This window comes from Falco peregrinus, chromosome 4 (genome assembly GCF_023634155.1).
Source record: "Falco peregrinus isolate bFalPer1 chromosome 4, bFalPer1.pri, whole genome shotgun sequence".
Classification (NCBI taxonomy): domain Eukaryota; kingdom Metazoa; phylum Chordata; class Aves; order Falconiformes; family Falconidae; genus Falco; species Falco peregrinus.
Genome location: NC_073724.1, coordinates 35,402,847 through 35,420,045, shown reverse-complemented (window position 1 = coordinate 35,420,045; position 17,199 = coordinate 35,402,847). Strand labels below are relative to the sequence as shown.

The 17,199-nt window shown below is 35.5% G+C and overlaps 1 protein-coding gene across 1 annotated transcript in view; it reads right to left on the bottom strand.

Moving 5' to 3' along the window:
* IL1RAPL1 (interleukin 1 receptor accessory protein like 1) overlaps positions 1 to 17,199 on the bottom strand; it is a 766,315-nt gene that overhangs the window by 176,211 nt on the left and 572,905 nt on the right. Inside the window, exon 6 of the mRNA XM_055802804.1 lies at positions 7,199 to 7,273. Coding sequence (XP_055658779.1) covers positions 7,199 to 7,273 — 75 coding nt within the window. The remainder of the gene's footprint in view (positions 1 to 7,198; positions 7,274 to 17,199) is intronic.

Genomic DNA, 17,199 nt, shown 5'->3' with positions numbered 1-17,199 from the left:
ACATTTTGGGCAAAAGCAATCACAGAACAATGTGATTTCTGATGCTTCAAATTTGCACAGTTACAGTCTTTCTAGGACTATATTTACGCAGGCTGGAAATCACGTACAGTAGGTGCCTATTTCTAAATTGCAGTATTGATATATGGTATTCTGTATTTATTATTACCTTTGTTACAGTAAGCTATATCCTGCTGTTTCCAACAGAGAATTCTTATAGAAGTTTTGCTGTATCTGATTATATTTTATCCTGCTAGTAAGAAATATATACCTTTTAATTATTTAAGAAAATCTTAAATAGGAAATCAAACTTTTGGACTATTATCCAACTGATATGGAAAATCTTCTGATGTTCCACAGTCTTCTATCATATTATAAAATCAAACTGAATGTTTACCATTTTAACAGGAAATGAGAAAAATTGCACAAACAATTTGAAACTGAAAATTCTCATTTATCTAATCTAAACTTAAAAAATGAAATGTACATAGCTGCAGAGAGACTGGATGGATACCTTTTTATTGCATTAAATCTTATTTAGACGCTTAACACAGAAAGTACCTCAGATACTTATAGCTTATAATACCCTTTAGAGCAGACATTTCTCAATGGATTATAATCTAACATGAATAAAGAAATTGTATTGTTCAATCATTAAATCAGATAAATGACTCCCAGAGAAAGCATTAATAAAGTGAGATAAAATTTGAACAAATGTATTGTCAAGTTTTGTCTTAACTTATATATATGTTATATATATAGGGAGAGATTAGGTATACATGTATATATATTCTCAGATTCACAGACAGATGAAGAAAGAAACAGAACATGTAAAATACATAGACATGCTATTTCTGATATTTTAACTATGACATGTTAGGGTTTTATTAAATTAAAGAAAAATGAAAGAAAAAATCCGTTTACATGTTGTCACTGAGCTGCAACTACAAATTTTTCCTTAGTGCAGTTGAATGTTTCTGACTCACATATTGCCTCTTTTTTAGCAAACTAAGTTTGTCCCTTCATGGACAGCCTCATCTACACAATATTGGATTAATGCAATCTGAAGGTTGAAAGTTTAAAGAAAAGACTATAGGGTAGTCAGAAGCATTTTTCTCTTTTTTATTAATCAGATCTTAGTGATTAACATCTTCATTATTACCATGTGATTTTCTTCTTTACTAGATTTTTCCCCCCTGAATCAAGACCTTTGGAAGTCCTCAGTTCATTCCTTACTTTGAGAATATACTTCTATGCTATACTTCCTCATTTGGAATTGGAAAGTTTAGCTGAAAATGCCAAGCAAAAAAATTTTGAAGATTATTTTCTCTCTTTCCAGTAGAATGTGTAAAATAGCTTGTATGAGATTTTGTTCAGCTTGTATCTGGTTGGATTTAAAAAACTATACATATGGTAAAGTAGGTATTCTAATATTCTGAGTTTCCTCGTAGCACTGCTTTAAAGAAAGAAATAAAACAGCTTTTTTATCTTCCTTTCCCTTCCAGCTCTGCCTCACTGAATTTTACTGCTTGAGTGCATTTACAAAAACCAGGAGATAATACTTATATTTAACAAATTTATCTAAAGGGACTAAGAAATGCTACTGCTGTCATTGTCATTGTTTCTGAGACTTCATGAGCCCTTCAGTTTTCCCCATGTTCCTCCCATAATAGTCCTCACTGATACCACAACAACAGGGCTTGAACTGGTTGAGCTATCTAGCAATCATTATTGGCAAAAAGACTACAAAAATACTAGCAATATACAAACTTTTGCCTGAGTCAGAGTTAGGTAAAAGTTGTCCTGTGCATTATTTCCCTAAATGGTTGGTTTGCATTTTGATGTCTATCTCTGTAGGGAAAAATGATCAGATACTTTTGTGGTTTTTCCCAGATGCTGAGAATACATGTTATCTTCATCCATTACATCACATCCAAACATTTCAATTTTCATGAACCAGTCTGCAGTTAAAACATTAATTGTGCAAGTGAGTCTTTAAGCAAAGATTTTTCCATTGAAAGTCCTGCTATTTGACTAAGTGAGTACATGGAACTATACTTCAGCCCAGAAATTATGATCTGGTATTAAACTGAAACATTTTAGAACAGTGAGGCTAGGAATTTCTCAATGAAATATTTCTTTAAAAATTTTAGTTTCTTGAAAACTAACTTTTTACAATAAATAATTCAAACAGAAAAAAGAAAGAGACTTTAATATTTTATTTCTTTTCTAATTTTTACCTATTTGAAACACCCCTTGTTGTTTTCAGAAAGGAAAACCCCAGCTCTCAGGTAATTAAGAAGATTGATATGTGAGAAATAAATTCTGAATTTACAGTTTTGATTATTCCAATGTAAAACTGTTGCCCATATCACATTGATCTAATCATAGGCTATATCAAAGAACAAAAGTGTCCAACTGAATCACATGATTGAGAAAAGGATTGATTTGGTTTAAAGAATGTTGGTATAATTGAACAGATAAACAAAAATCCCTATATCATAACTAAAAAAAAATCTGTTCCTGTTATAGAGTGAATATAACATTTAGATGAAACGTGTAGAGATGAAAATTTATTATTTTAGATATTTTTTCATTTTAACTAGCACAGATTGCTAGTTATTTCATATCACTTTAGTTAATTTATTTATATAACTACTGGTTAAGATAGTTAAGGAGGGCTTTTATCATTAACAAGGCCAATTTGTGTAGAAGACCTGTTATGACAACACAGTGCTCTAAATGAAGTAACATTCTCCTCTTCCTGATGATTTACCTCTGGAACTTCTTTGTATTCATACTTTAGAAAAAATACATTAAAAGTAGTTTTAGTTATACTTTCTTGAACATGTGTTGGGAAGGGGGAGAAAGAAGCAATCCCCAATTCACTAGGTGATAGTAAATTTAATTTTATTGAAATAATGGCCTAAAAACAAATAGGAGATCATTCACTGCATATTTGGTCACAAGAGTAATTTTTTAGTGTTGGATGAAATTCACGAAAAATTGTTTCATTCAAATGACAGAGAAAGTGGTTAGGTGCCTGTCCAAACTTATCTTTTAGGTCCATTCGTATACTGCTGGAAATCCTTTATTCCTTTTTTCTTTTCTCTAACATCAAGCCTAACAAAAAAATAATTCAACAATTGCTTTATTTTTCTAGGTGAATTTTGGCATTTCAAACTACAGCCTTCTGCAGAACCAGGAGCCAGAACCAAAAAATGGGCAAGACACAGGCTAACTAGATTGTCAGGCATTTAAAGTAATTATTGCGTGGTTGTGTTTTTTTGTTTTGGTTTGGTTTTGTGTTTGTTTTTTTAATTCAGATATGTTACTGCCTGTTGTGGAGACAAAGCTGTCTTCTTTAGTAACATGAAGGTGCACTAATTGGATACTAAAATCAGATTTTCTTGAGACAGACTAAAAGTATTCCTGTTTCCTTGAGGGGGGCAGATATTTGACAGGGCTGATGGGAAAAACAATGTTACCTGAAGGTGAAACAGAAAAGATTCAGAATTTACCAATATAGAAAACTGGAACGTAATTTCTATATAAAGAAAGATATCATAGTTATGATATATTTATACCATAAATATATAATATCTACATAATTCTAGAATTAAAAATACAGGTATATGACATTTTAGGATTTTTCATATGTAAGAAACAATCCCTTTCTGAACAGGTTTGAACAGAAAGGTTTGTATTTTTATGTTATTACAAGGGGGTTTTTTATGTTAGCAGGGATTTCTTCGATTTTGTTTGCATGTTGAAAGTAAGAGGAAGAATATTGTGAGGATTCAGTCCCTTGGGCAATTCTTCATTAACGGTGTCTTCTGTCCCCTTGCCTCCCATTCTTTGCCTACTTTACTGCCCCTCCTAACCTGTGCTGCTGCCAGGCCACAGGGCAGCTCAGAGCTGAGTGGGAAATGCTCCTCATCTCATTACAGCTCCAGGCTTCTTGCAGGCTGCGTACTTTTGAAGACAGTATCTGACATAATATTTTATCTAGAGTCATGGTTTCCAGAGGAGCAGATTATACTGAGGTCACCACAGTTATCCAAGAACCTTTTCAACAGGAGAAAAGTTTAAAAAGAAAACAGTATTTTTACCTTTGCAACAGGATTAAGGTATTGATTATGAAACTGGAAGTGAAGTTACAAACCAAAAAACATTAAATGCAGAACAGGATTAAGTTGGGAACTAATCTTTCTTTCCTCATGTAGGATTTCCCTGCTTCATGCTTTTTGGCTGTCTCATGCTGTCTTTTAAGCAAGACCTTTGAGAAATTAATTTCTCCTCCAATTTCTACCCTGTGTTTCTCTCTAGTGCTTTTCAGGTTACTAATCAGTGTAATAAAAAGATATTTTGGAGGAGGTGTCAGGATTCCTGTGACTCTCTTAAGGTTTCTCATTGTGGTGCAGCCATGTTTAACACTCCCCCAAACATCAGCTGAACAGTGGGACACCTTTTCCATGACTAGTTGGGTGAGCATGAAGGGAGCCTGTAGGACTCCTGAGGTGTGAAGGAGTGAGGTGTGAAGATTCTCCAGCTCTGTTTGCTTTCCTCATCTTAAGTTAAACTGCAATTGTTAGTTTATGCTATAACACTCTATCGGTCACCCCTTAGAGAAACTCCTTCCTTAATATGCAGTCACCTTTTGGTCTGATGCGGTTTTACGGAAGCCATACAACACAATAATACAACAGGTCCATGGTCCCATGACATTAATTTTAATTGGTATGTAGAAGAGACCAATGTATCAGCTATAAGTGTCAGATATCTCTGTCATTCAACGTGCTGGAGACAAATGAATTAGATACATCTGGACTCTTCCTACCTTGATTTAGACACTGCATGGAGGTGCCCTGTTTAAGAACTGTACTCCAGTAGCTCCTCCAGCAGCAAACACACTGGGGTTACTGAGGGGTTCCTCAAAAGTGTGCCAAGCACCAATACCCAGAGGACTGCTGGCAGGGGATGATTTTTAGGTGAACCATCACTACTGAACCTTCAGCACACCATGTGCACCTGGAGAAGCACACACATCCTTGTAAATTATGTATGCACTGTCCAGGGCCTGCCCTGACAGTTGCGACCCGCTTGGTTTCCAAGTCGAGGTGGAAGACTGCTAGATAAGAAGTGCAGAAATGTGGGAAGAGAGCGGGGATTGCCCCAGCTCCCCACTGAACCAACTGGTGACCTGCTAACGAAATCCCAGAGTACTTCAGGCTTCTAGTTCCTTGCTCTCCCTTTTCTGTGACACCCGTTTCACCTCTCCCTCTTCCACCAACACATGTATTTTCCAAATAAGGAACAAACACACTATCCCAAACACATTCTGGAGGACTAACATGTTTTCTGGCAGTGTCCGGACCAGTCTGCAACATGTGGTCACCCCAAGCCTCAGGTGGCTGTGTAGGAGACTGCTGGTTTAGGTAATTTTCTAAGTTTTGACTAGGTGAAATGCTACATTATTCCAACATTATTTTGGATTTTTCACAGGATATGAACTGGTCCCCTGAAAGGTACACCAGCTTTCCTCAGTGAAACAGAGCTTTCAAAAATTATCAGGACCAAGATATTAAATCTAAGAGTAGAACAACTTAATTCTCCTGTCAGAGAACTACCATTTTTTTTTTTGCACTTGTGCCAGTTCTCACAGGCTTTTTCACAGGCTTTTAAACAAGAGCTTCTTGATATAAGGCAAAGTATTGTAGTTTCACATTCATTTACAGTCAGACTTTCCCATCTGTGTCTGAAAGTGACATTTTCAAACTAGCTCTTTCATGTTTTCTGAAAAGTTTCTTTTTTAAACCCAGCACTCCTGAAATTATTTTATCTGTTTCTTAGAACTATGAGAAATCAAATATATGAGTAATTTTAAAAATCATACATAAAAAGCCATTAATAATTACACTTTTATTGAAATAGTCTCACTCATACAGCATATTTAGCAAGACAACATAAAAGCCCCCAAATGTTCTGCCTTTTGGTTTTTTTTTTTCAAAACTATCTCAGTCAGCAACATTAGTTAGGAAAAAAAATGTGTGGGGTTATTTTGCTTTCTGTTCCCTAGGCTTGCATTCAAATAAAAAGGTAAAATCATCTAGGATTGTCATACAGAAAAGTTTTCTAAGTTGATATATCAGAAACAATACCTTCAGAACAGAAAGTAGCTCTAGAAGGAAATATGTTACACCTGTTTTCTACAGAATTGTTTCTGAAAACGTGTATCAGTGTCTCAGAATATTACCTGAATAGTATGAATCATTTTAAGTAATATTTTACGACTATCAAAATAAATATGAATTATCCTCTGGCCACTATTAGCCATAAGATGGCAAGCACCATAGAACATTCTGCCAATGACTGTCAGAATTAATTTGCAAGCCTTCTGCTTTTTCAGGTGCTGTGCTGCACCAGATCTGTTTCCATTTCTTTCTGTAGCGACCATGTTAGAAGATCTATCGATACGTTACTGTTCTGACACCAAAGCATAATTCCAGTGTAACCTACTGAGGACTGTTTGTTTCTTACAAGTTGCCTTCTGTGTCAATACACAAAGGAGATGGGTTGTTATACCCTGCAAAGTGTAGTAACGTGCACTCAGCATTAGAGCCTTAATTACCTGTACTGCGGTAGGAGATCAAAGTGACAAAACATACCCACCATCCACTAGGCTAGGAAAAGTGAAACAAAATGGCTTCTTCATGCACTAGTTTCTTTCCATTCATCTTTACATATCTATTCATACATTCAAAATAATCAGATGCTATTATGTTAACTTCTCACTGTTAGATGACTTTAGACCAGCACATTTATAATTACAGAGGATCTTCACAATTCTGTAAGGAATAGCCAAAGAAAAGAAGTCTTGCAAGCAGATTTTAAACCATAAAAACCCACTGAATCCCACAGTAAATATATGTAAATACACAGATAAGCTGAGGCTCTCAGCAAAGGTAAAAACAAGTACCAATAATTATTCAAGAGCTTAGAATTCAGTATTAATTACTACCATTTTTTTTGTGAACAATCTTCTAGATGTTATATGATACATCTCTGTATGGAAACAAAGCATGTGCAATGCCTTTTCAATGAAATTATTAATGTCAACATACCATCACATTACCATCATACATTAAGACATCAAATACCTTCATACAATTTGAATAGAAATGTTGTGTTTGCTACTTACCTAACTGGGTCTCCTGAATTGTTAGCTTACTCTCCAATGGGTGTAAAAGCTTTGGTGGTTTATCTGTTAGCGGTGCTAGAAAAGAAAGAAATTCACAAATATAGTTTTCTGATTATTACTGGATACAATAAGACTTGATTTTATACCTATTGTTTCAGTAATGCTTTAGGTTTTCTTTTATTTAAATAATATCCATGCCTTCAGTAGCTGTAAATACTTTTGCTTAGAGAGTAAATATAGCACCAAAATTTAGAATCTTTCATGTGCTAAGGTATTGAAAGCACTTGTGTTAAACCAACATCTCTTTAAACCCTCACAAAACCCATGCACTGATACAATTTTGTTTTCATAAGTATTATCCAGCATTTAATAGTTTGTTAAAATATTTAATTACCTTTCTTTCAAATATACTAATTAACAGAGAAGTAAACTAAGTTACTGTAAAACAATTTTGAATATTTGATGAAAAATTTAATTAAAAAGATATTATTGTCACTGAAACCTTTGAAAGTAGACTACCAGAAAAGGCACGGTTTTCAAAATCCAAGGGATGGACATAGTGAAATAAAGTTAAGATTCCTAATAAGGTGACTTTCCTCCTCCCTTTTGATCTACCCTGAAATAATATTAGTAGGCTTTTGTAAATTGTGGCCTAGGAAGAGTTTTGTAGTGGAGAAAAACCTTCTGAAAGTTGTTGGAGCATGTTTTGAAGCATGCAGCTAAATAGTGCAGGTATTCTACTAGATTAATCATCTGTATGCTTAATTCATAGAAGTGACACTGATTATTACTAGTTTTGTTGGTTTTAGCAAGCATAGTCTTCACTGATCTCTGACAGATGTATGCATGTTATACAAAAAAAGAACATTCACATATTTTTTTTCTTTAAAATTGATAGTAAATGTTCATGGGAAAGCTTCAACTTTTGTAATCACCTGGAACACTTTGATTTTTTGCTTTTCAACATTCATTCATACTTCAGTCTTTAACACAGATTATGGGCTGTCAGAGATCTAAAGTACATTTGACATTTTGATATAACTCTATAATATTTGTTCCCTTCAACTTGTCAAAATCACTGTTCCCTTTCTTACTGACACACACACAACCACATGTGTATGAGTTTAATCTACTAAACACACTCATCTCCTGTCAGTTGAATTGCAGGAGAGCTTTAACTGCATTCTTTTTACCATGTTTTCTCTGCATTTTCATTAAATTATCAACATCCTTTAAAATCTACTGTATTAATTTCAACTTTGCAACACTTACAGAATGCATTCATTATCAACTCATATGTTTCTGCTTTACAGAGGTTTTCCTTTACCTGACCGGATCATAAACCCACTCAATTGATGTCTGGGTTGTTGACCTATCAGATCTATGACTGAATTGAAATAATTCTTCGGGGATGGGAAAAGAACTGGATTTGTCCACAGAGCCACTTTCAGCTCATTTGTCCAATAATAGCTTCTACTCTCTAGAGAAAAACATTCTGCACTACAGACTTTGGAGAGAGCCACAGCTGTGAAAGACTTTTCAGCAACATCTCTGGGTTGTTACTTTTCTTTACACCAATATGAATGCTTTTTAGTTCTCTTTTTAGTCTCTCTCGCTCTCTTTTTTTTTGTTGGGTTTTTTTTTGTGTTTGTTTGTGTTTGGTTGTTTGTTTGGTTGTTTTTTTTTACCTTGAGGGCTAAGGTGGGTGGCAAGGAAAAGGATTCAAAATACATTTTTTCTTAAACTACAAAATTAGTCATTCCCATTTCTTAACTTCTCTGTAAAGCCTCACAATTTATCAGCCCATTGCCATTTTTTAAACATCATCCACTATGAATTTAAATTTAGTTTTGTAGTTTTGTCATTGTCAGCTCAATTACCATTATCAGATAATGTCTTCTGAGTCACTGTTGCTCTAAATCTGTTTTGAAACTTTTAGAGCAAACAAAGTTCTCTCAATTTGAGTAAAGATACAGTAACCGGTGGAGTTAATCTGAATGCAGCAAATAAATAGATTAGAAAACACTATTTTTCTCTGTTTAAGCAAAGATCAACATTACCTTTGTGGTCCTGTACTTCAGGTTTCTAAGAGGCTTCCTACTTTTGAAAGAATAGGCCCAGGATGTTAATATATGGAGATAAATCATCCTTCAGCAACAGTGTGAAGTTATTACGAAACTTATGTCCCATTTAATTTCCTACCATTTGTGGGAAATAGATAATTTAACAGAGAAAACATTACTGAAAATAATAAATGAGACCCATAACTGTTGTATCAGAATCATGGGAGCATGTAGGCTGGAAAGACCCTCCAATGGCCAAGCAGTCCAACCTTATGTTCAGAGCAGGTCCAATAGAGCAGGTTGTAAGGACCTCATCCAGCCATGTGTTGAACATGTCTGTGGATGGAGATTTCACCACTTCAGGTGTTCCAGCCACCTGCCACCTTGTGGCCCTGCACTAGACTCCATCCAGTATGTCCATGTCTTTTTGTACACTGAGGAACCCAAAATTTGACACAGCCTTCCAGATGTGCCTTCACAGATGCTAAATAGATACAAAGGATCACCCTCCTGGACCTGCTAGCTAAATACTTTCCAAAAGCTGTGCAGTTTGTCCTTTGCCAACTCATGCTCAACTTACTGTTTGCCTGTGCTGTCAGGATTTTCCCTACTCAGTCCGTCCCTGGTTCTGCTGCATGGGATTATTCCACTACCCACTCCATGACTTTCTCCAACTTGTAAAGGTCCCCCTAAACAGTAGCCCTGCCCTTCACTTTGTCAATCATTCCTCCCATTTTGCTAAGAATGCACTCTGCCTCATCATCCAGAAGTACATAAAAACCTCTAATCAACATTAAAACAAAGGTACACCAGGGGTTGACTGTGTTGTGTACCTGTTTTAAATTGATGGTTACCAATGTTTGTGGCCAGGAAGAATTAATGCTTAATAAGACAGTGCAACTCTAAGCTGTCTAAATTAGGGCAAATATCAGTATTATAGTGTTGCATTCCCTATTGATGCCTACCAACCTAACACTGTTGTATGTCTCTACGACAAGTGATCACATCTCCCAGGGCCAACCCCTTCACCCATCTTGAAAAGCAAAAGCATCCCAGGGTATTCTGCATTCCAGAGTTGTAGGCTGTACTGAAATACTGTAAATGAGAGTAACACAGGCAAATAAAATCATTTTAATAACTTGGTATATTAAAAATATCAGTTTTTCAAAGGTGATTTGAAATGTGCCTTCAGTCAATGAACACTTTTAGTTTCTGATATTTCATCTATTTTTTAGGCTGCAAATGTATGTATGTTTTCCCAGCAATTAATCCATGTGGACTGAAGTAGAGGTGGGAATTTCTCCAGCTGCCTTTCTCCCTTTCAAGTTTACACTCTCCACAGATACAAACATTAATGGACAGTGCAGAATTTCTGCAATCCTTGTTTAGTTTAGAAACTGAAGTGGACGTATGCATCTCCTATAAGCTAATTAATTTCCTTTAAACCATGGGGTGTGTCATCTTAACTGGATCAACCATGCAACATGCTATTCAAAATTAATAATTATAATGAATTATTATAATTATTATTAATAATATTTTTCGGATGGATATATTGAGGCACAGTTATCTACTAAATTGAACAGCAAAACCAGAATTTAATCCTTTCTTCCTAAACTTCTACTAAATAGCGAAATCAAAAGAAAATTACAGAACTCATAACTACAGCTGGTGTCTTATTAAAGAAGTTAAATATCTTTTTTTTTCTTTTTTATGAATAGATGTAGGAAGGCAATAATTTTCATGCCCTACAAAAATATCCATGATTTCAAAGCACTTCCTGTTCTTTACACTATGCAAAGAACCAGAAGTCTTTTGCATGTGTTTAAAAAAACCAGAGTCCTCTTCCCACCAGGTAGTAGTTATCAACATGGTCGTCATACAGGAGGAACAGAGTGTTCAGATTCCTATTCTTGCACAGGGGAATGCTCCTCTTGGCAAGAATCTGTTCCTGGATATTATTATCTACTGAGACACAGGTGCACTTCTCACACACACATACAAACACATATGCTCCCCCGCTTTTTTTTTTTTCTCTTTCTGTCTTTCCATATCAATATCTTTTTTTTTTTTTTTTCCTGGTGTCGTGTCCATGTCCCGTGTCCGTGTTTGTTCCCGTCCTGCCCCCTCCCCCCTCCCCTCCTCCTTTCTTTCTTTCTTTGTTTTCCACTTAGGAACCTTATCCCAGTTAATAAAAACTGGTATATTCCTCTGAAAAAACTGGGTTTTTGACAGGTCAGAGTCTTTCAAAGAAAAACTGTCGGATCATAAATCAAGTTTACAACACGTCTCATGTTTAATTTCTGAACCATCACTGATGAATGGCTAAAAAACTAATATGTGTAAAAATTTTCATTAGAAACAAACTAAAGTAAAATAAAAAAAAAAATCATGTGAAATAACTGATTCTGAAGTTGTTTTAAAAATTGAGTTTAACTTCAGAAATACCATTCAGCAGCAGACATATTGATCTTGCTCAAAGAGAAAACGCCTAAATTCACATTCCACGTCTATCAGATTGGATGTACATTTAAGATATATTGAAGAATTTGTCTTGTGGTAATGAAACTGAGAGCCACCACAATCAGTCACCCAACTGGAAACTAGCCAGAACATAATATTTTTACATCAGCCACCTATTTCCTTACTCCTTTTCCTAAGCTGCTGTTTTAGCTTTAGAAGTTTATCATCACATGATACACATATTTGTTCTACCCAAAATTTTATCTGAAAAGACCTGCCACCTGTTAGAATTTAACACAGCTAATGAATAAAAGCTTAATCCAAACTGGGCATCAAAGTATCACTAAGCTAGACATCTAAAAATGGAACTGCCTCAAAACACACAAGCTTTATAATAGAAAAATACTGATTCCAAAGATCTTTGTTTATGTCTGCTTTGCAAAGTGCTCTCAGATTCTTCTTTGCAAATTGTGATGATTGCCAATAGTTTTAGTTTCTTAAAGCCAGACAGGGCTGTTGGAGTTGTCTGCGACTCAGAAAGCCAGTTTGTTGGCTGCACGCTTCCTGCAGGGATAAAAATTCACAGGAATGGCTGCCTTACCTGGCCAGTCTGAGTTATCTGTATCTTAGAACATATTTTGACCAACTTTTTTATTCAAGTAAAACTTAGTTTCTGAGGATGAAAACCCTTCTGATCCTTCTGAGATTTGAGATAATGCAATAAGATTAAACCTCTTATGTTTATGAACTTAGACCATTTTTAGAAAAAAACACTGACATGTCCCTGGAAGATATTGCAACTATAGCACAGGATTAAATAGGGGAAAGAATTCATTACTATGCTAAGGCAAATATTCCTACACTTTGAAATCAAAGGAAACCAAAGAGATGGGGTTCTTTTCTTGAAGTCCACATTGTTGCTTTGAATTCACCCTGCAGTTCAGAAAGATCTCTTATCTCTTACCTTGCTTCTAGAAACTAAGAGAATTCCTCATTACATTTTACTTTCCTGTTAATTTTCAGATCCTGCATTTCTTTTTGTCTTCTCTTCATTCTGCTGCTTGTGGCACAGGCAAATGACCTCAAGGACAAGGCACATCTGTTAGAAGAGAGGTATTAGGTCTGACTGACTATAAAGCTGAACCTTCAGGCACTACTGAGCATCGTGCCTAGCACTGCTGCCTGCTCCTTCTGCCCTTAGTCAGCCGGTGCCTGGCTACAATGTGTGTGGTGTGCTTACCCCTCTAACTGCTACATCTCAACATTTAACCAAGCTTTGTCAGGCATGATAATCTCATCTTATTCTAATGGCAGCGGAGAAGATTTGGAATGAGATTAAAAAAATACCCATTTTTTTCATATTACAATGTTAAAATGTCCACTTCATGAGAGGGCGCTGTCATTGGAAAGCCATCATTTACAGAAAGCTGCGATAGATGGCAATATTTAGGAATCACAGGTAATTATAAGAATAGGATGAAAAACTATAGCATTTATGTCGATAACTTCAGTACCTTGTAAATCACTAGTGTATGCTTTTGGGTTTAATTTCTTTTTTTTTTCTTCTTCTTTTTTTTTTTCAATAGTGATGTCTGTGGAAGAAATAATGCAGTAGCAGTAGTCTACAGTAGGTTGCAGTAAAATGATGTGCAGCCTGAATCTGCAGTCTTGAAACATTAATATACACAGCCACTGTCCAGATGAATATTAACACTGAGAATTCTGAGATTCCTCAGGGCAATTGTGAACAGAGCAAAACTTAAGTAATGAAATGCAAGGATGTTGGTTTTTTTCTGTATTTCTCCTAACATAGGTATAACCCTGTGTATTCAGATATATCACTAGAGAAATCATTGCCTTTAAAAAAAATAAATATATGGCAAGGTTTTTCATAAAAAGGGAATTCTTTATACGTGCTTGAGACTTCTAAGAACCTTAAATCTCATTTCTGAGTTACACTCAAATTAGTTTTCACTCACAAGAGCATCATTTAAAATCACATATGGCATGAATTGCACAGCAGCCCTGTAAAGATATTCTGCCTTACTGTGTGAACAAGTATGGTTATGCCGTGAATCAAGCAGTTCAAGCTGGGGGCAGATACATGTAAGGATATTAAAGATACATGTGTGAAAGCATAGGCATATGAGCATAAATGAGCTGCCTAATGTGACTTAGTTATCACTATGACTGACGGAAGATCAGCTTTTATCTTCTGAAATATTCCTATAAATCTTACATTGTGAGACAAAAAATCTTCTTTTTCTTGCAGTTTATGCCTTTTTCATTGCTTTCTCCTTACCACATACTAAAAAAAAAACCCAACCAAAACCCCCAAACAAGCAAAGAAAAAAAAAAAAAAACCCAACCAAAAACAACCCTATGGCCTTGGGCATACAAATGAAAACAGTTTTTGTTTCTCATACCTAATCCTTTCTTCTGATTTTTTTCCCAGACTGAAGTTACAATCCTCAAATTTTCTACATAAGACATTTCTCCTAAAAGAACTATGTAATGCATTAAGGGAATAATAGCACTTCCTGTGAGAAAGTGCAGAAGCAGGTAAAACGGTAACTAATAAAGAAGCCATTATTAATGACACATATTGAAAAAAGAAGACGCATTGCTAAAATGAAATCTTAGAAGATAGGAGGAATATTTCCAAGAAGCCTTTTAAAATGTTTTAAGTTTGTGAGTCCCCTGTGATTAACAGCAGGTTGAATACTGCAGAAGAGCAAATGCAGCCAGATGCTGGGGTTTTCATTATCTGCTTGTCTCTAATTCAATCTGGTGTGACACTTGTGTTACTCCTATGACTTCACACAAGATGTATATATTGCTATTTTTAATTTCTGTTAGTTTTCTTGAACACACTGACATTTCCCCGTGGTGTCAAATGAAAAAAAACACAAATAATAAAATATTGTCATCAGAGATGCTAATGCAGTATTGAAATACAAAAGAACCAAAGAGTAAATGTAGTTAAAACTATTGAGTGAAATATCAGCCTAACTTCTTGACAGTATTCATCTCTTTGTGAGGCAGATTTAGAATTTGTATTTTGATCTTATAAAGAGGAAAGGAAGGAATAAAACAAGGCCTTGATCCTAAAATACTTTTTATATATAGGGACAGGATTCCTCCTCCCCCATAAAAAAATGAAGACACCCAAAATAAAAAAAGGCAAATAAAAATATTAAAGGATATAAAATATCCATATTTTTTTCTCTCTTGCATAAATTTCCTCTGTATCACACCATTGCTTCTGCACAAAACTAATCCCTGAAGTAAGATAATGAAAATGAGATTTTCTATGTAGGTCTGTGAAAAGGATGTCATGCTAAAGCCTGGTCTGTCTGCATGTTCTGTTAAATTTTTCCCTCCACTTCCATTTAAGAGACATCAGAACATCTGAAGAAAAACCTGAGAAACGGTGAACAAGATGATTGCTGCTGTTGTTGCTATAAACAAGCATGTGATATATTATCTGTGCATTTAATTAATATAAAAGCTCTTGTTCACAAAAGAATGAAAACACACATCTAAGAGCACTTCCAGCAGATTTTTTGATGTTTCATCTTAACAGTGAAGCTCACCAGCATTTCATTCAGCAGGAATTTTGTCTGTTTTGCCACGTTTATATTACCAGCTCATGTGTGTCCCCTAGGCCAATCCAGCCGTCTCTCTTCCTGCCAGAGTGCCAGAAGTGGATGCTTTGCATAACCACTTTGACCTTTCTGGAGAGGGCGCCTGCACCTGTCGCCTGTCACGTGTAACAGGGCAGTCATGCAACATGTCAAAGGGATCTGGCATTTTGTGCAGTCTCTAACTCTCCCTTCTGCCCTTATGCTGGTAACAACTAGCAGACAAAATAAACTGAGGACGGAGAAGACCACTGCAGTTGACATGTTTTAGTACTTACGTGCTATACTTCTGGTTTGAGTTCAGTTTATTCTCCAATTTGACCTACACAGAGCTTTCCCTAAAACATCTTTGTCTTTTCCACTGTGTGAGAACAGGATTAAGCAAATCCAGTTCACCTCAGCAAAAATGCACATGCTGCAGTTTCTGTTATTGCTTCTATTCCAAGACAGATGAAAAGGTTTGGGAAGTTGTTTCCTAGGACTTTTTAAATCTGGAAGCACATACTAATGATTTTTGGAGGCTCTGTATGGACCATGACCCATATTGCAACTACTTGTAGATGTATTTATTTGCAGTTAGAATCCATAAGAATATTTTTTTGCTCCTATATCTACATGTTAGGTTATGCCTTTGTTTAGAAGAGTCTTCAATGAAGTGGTGTGTTGTATAAATCTTGTATAAGGCTTGTGAAATAGAAACATATGCAGTATTGCTAACAGCTGGGCTACCTGAATAGATTACATATTCATGAGCAAACCAGTGAGTTATGTAAATCATGAGGTTTAGGCAAACAAGTAAGAAAAGCCAACCAGACATTTCACATGTCACATCAGGCAAGCATTCTGCAACATACGCTATTAAAATTTCTCTGCATATCATCATAAATTCACTTCTTACATCATTCCCTTAATCTATACCCTTTCCTTTCTTTTCCTAGGTTGAAATATAGAAAATATAGGGGGGAAGTATTATAAGGTTATGTTCTTTGTGACTAAACCATACAAACCTTTTCTTAAGAATTACTCTATTATTTTTACCAGATGGCCCCCAGAAAATTTCATTTATATTGTCCAATTAATTAGGGCTACCTACATTTTCTTGTTCAGGCTCACTTTCATTCTTTCCAGCTGAATTTTAGTATTCACTAGTATTTCTTTTCCTCAGCTTTTTCACAATTATTAAATTTTTCCCCTAAAATTTATCATTAGCTTCCATTTATGGCCTGTAATTTTGTATACCCTGTCTTAAATTTAGATTTCAGACCGAAGTAACTGCAATGTATTTTTCCTCATTTAAATCCATTTATTGTAGGACACTGATTTTAGCAGCTGAACAGTAACATGTGTGAATCTGTTCCTGCCTTGCTTTTATTAGTCTCTCTTTTTTTTGAGTTAGAGCAGACAGTTCTTGGAAATACTGTAGCTCATAACCTTTGAACACAAATTCTAGATACTCTATGCTTCCCCACCCCCCCACCCCCCACCCCCCATAACTGAATCTTTCTGCTGATAATGCTGACATTTCAGAATAAGATTTCTCATCCTCTGAGGTTGCCTTGTAAAGAGAATAGGATCCTGTCTACCCTGACCACTTCAACTCTTCCAAAGAGCTGACATTTAAAGGCCTTGCAATTAAAGTTTTTATGTATTGCATAGAATTTCCCTTGCAGGATTTGTAGTCAACATTTTAATTCTGTTGCTCTATTTAAAAATAATCTCATTTAAAAGGCAACCTTCTCTCGTTCGCTCTGTGCCAGTTCTGTTGTAGACCTGTACACCCTTTTCATTTGTCCTCTGAGTCATTTTAGTGATAGTCCTCTGAATCTGCCTT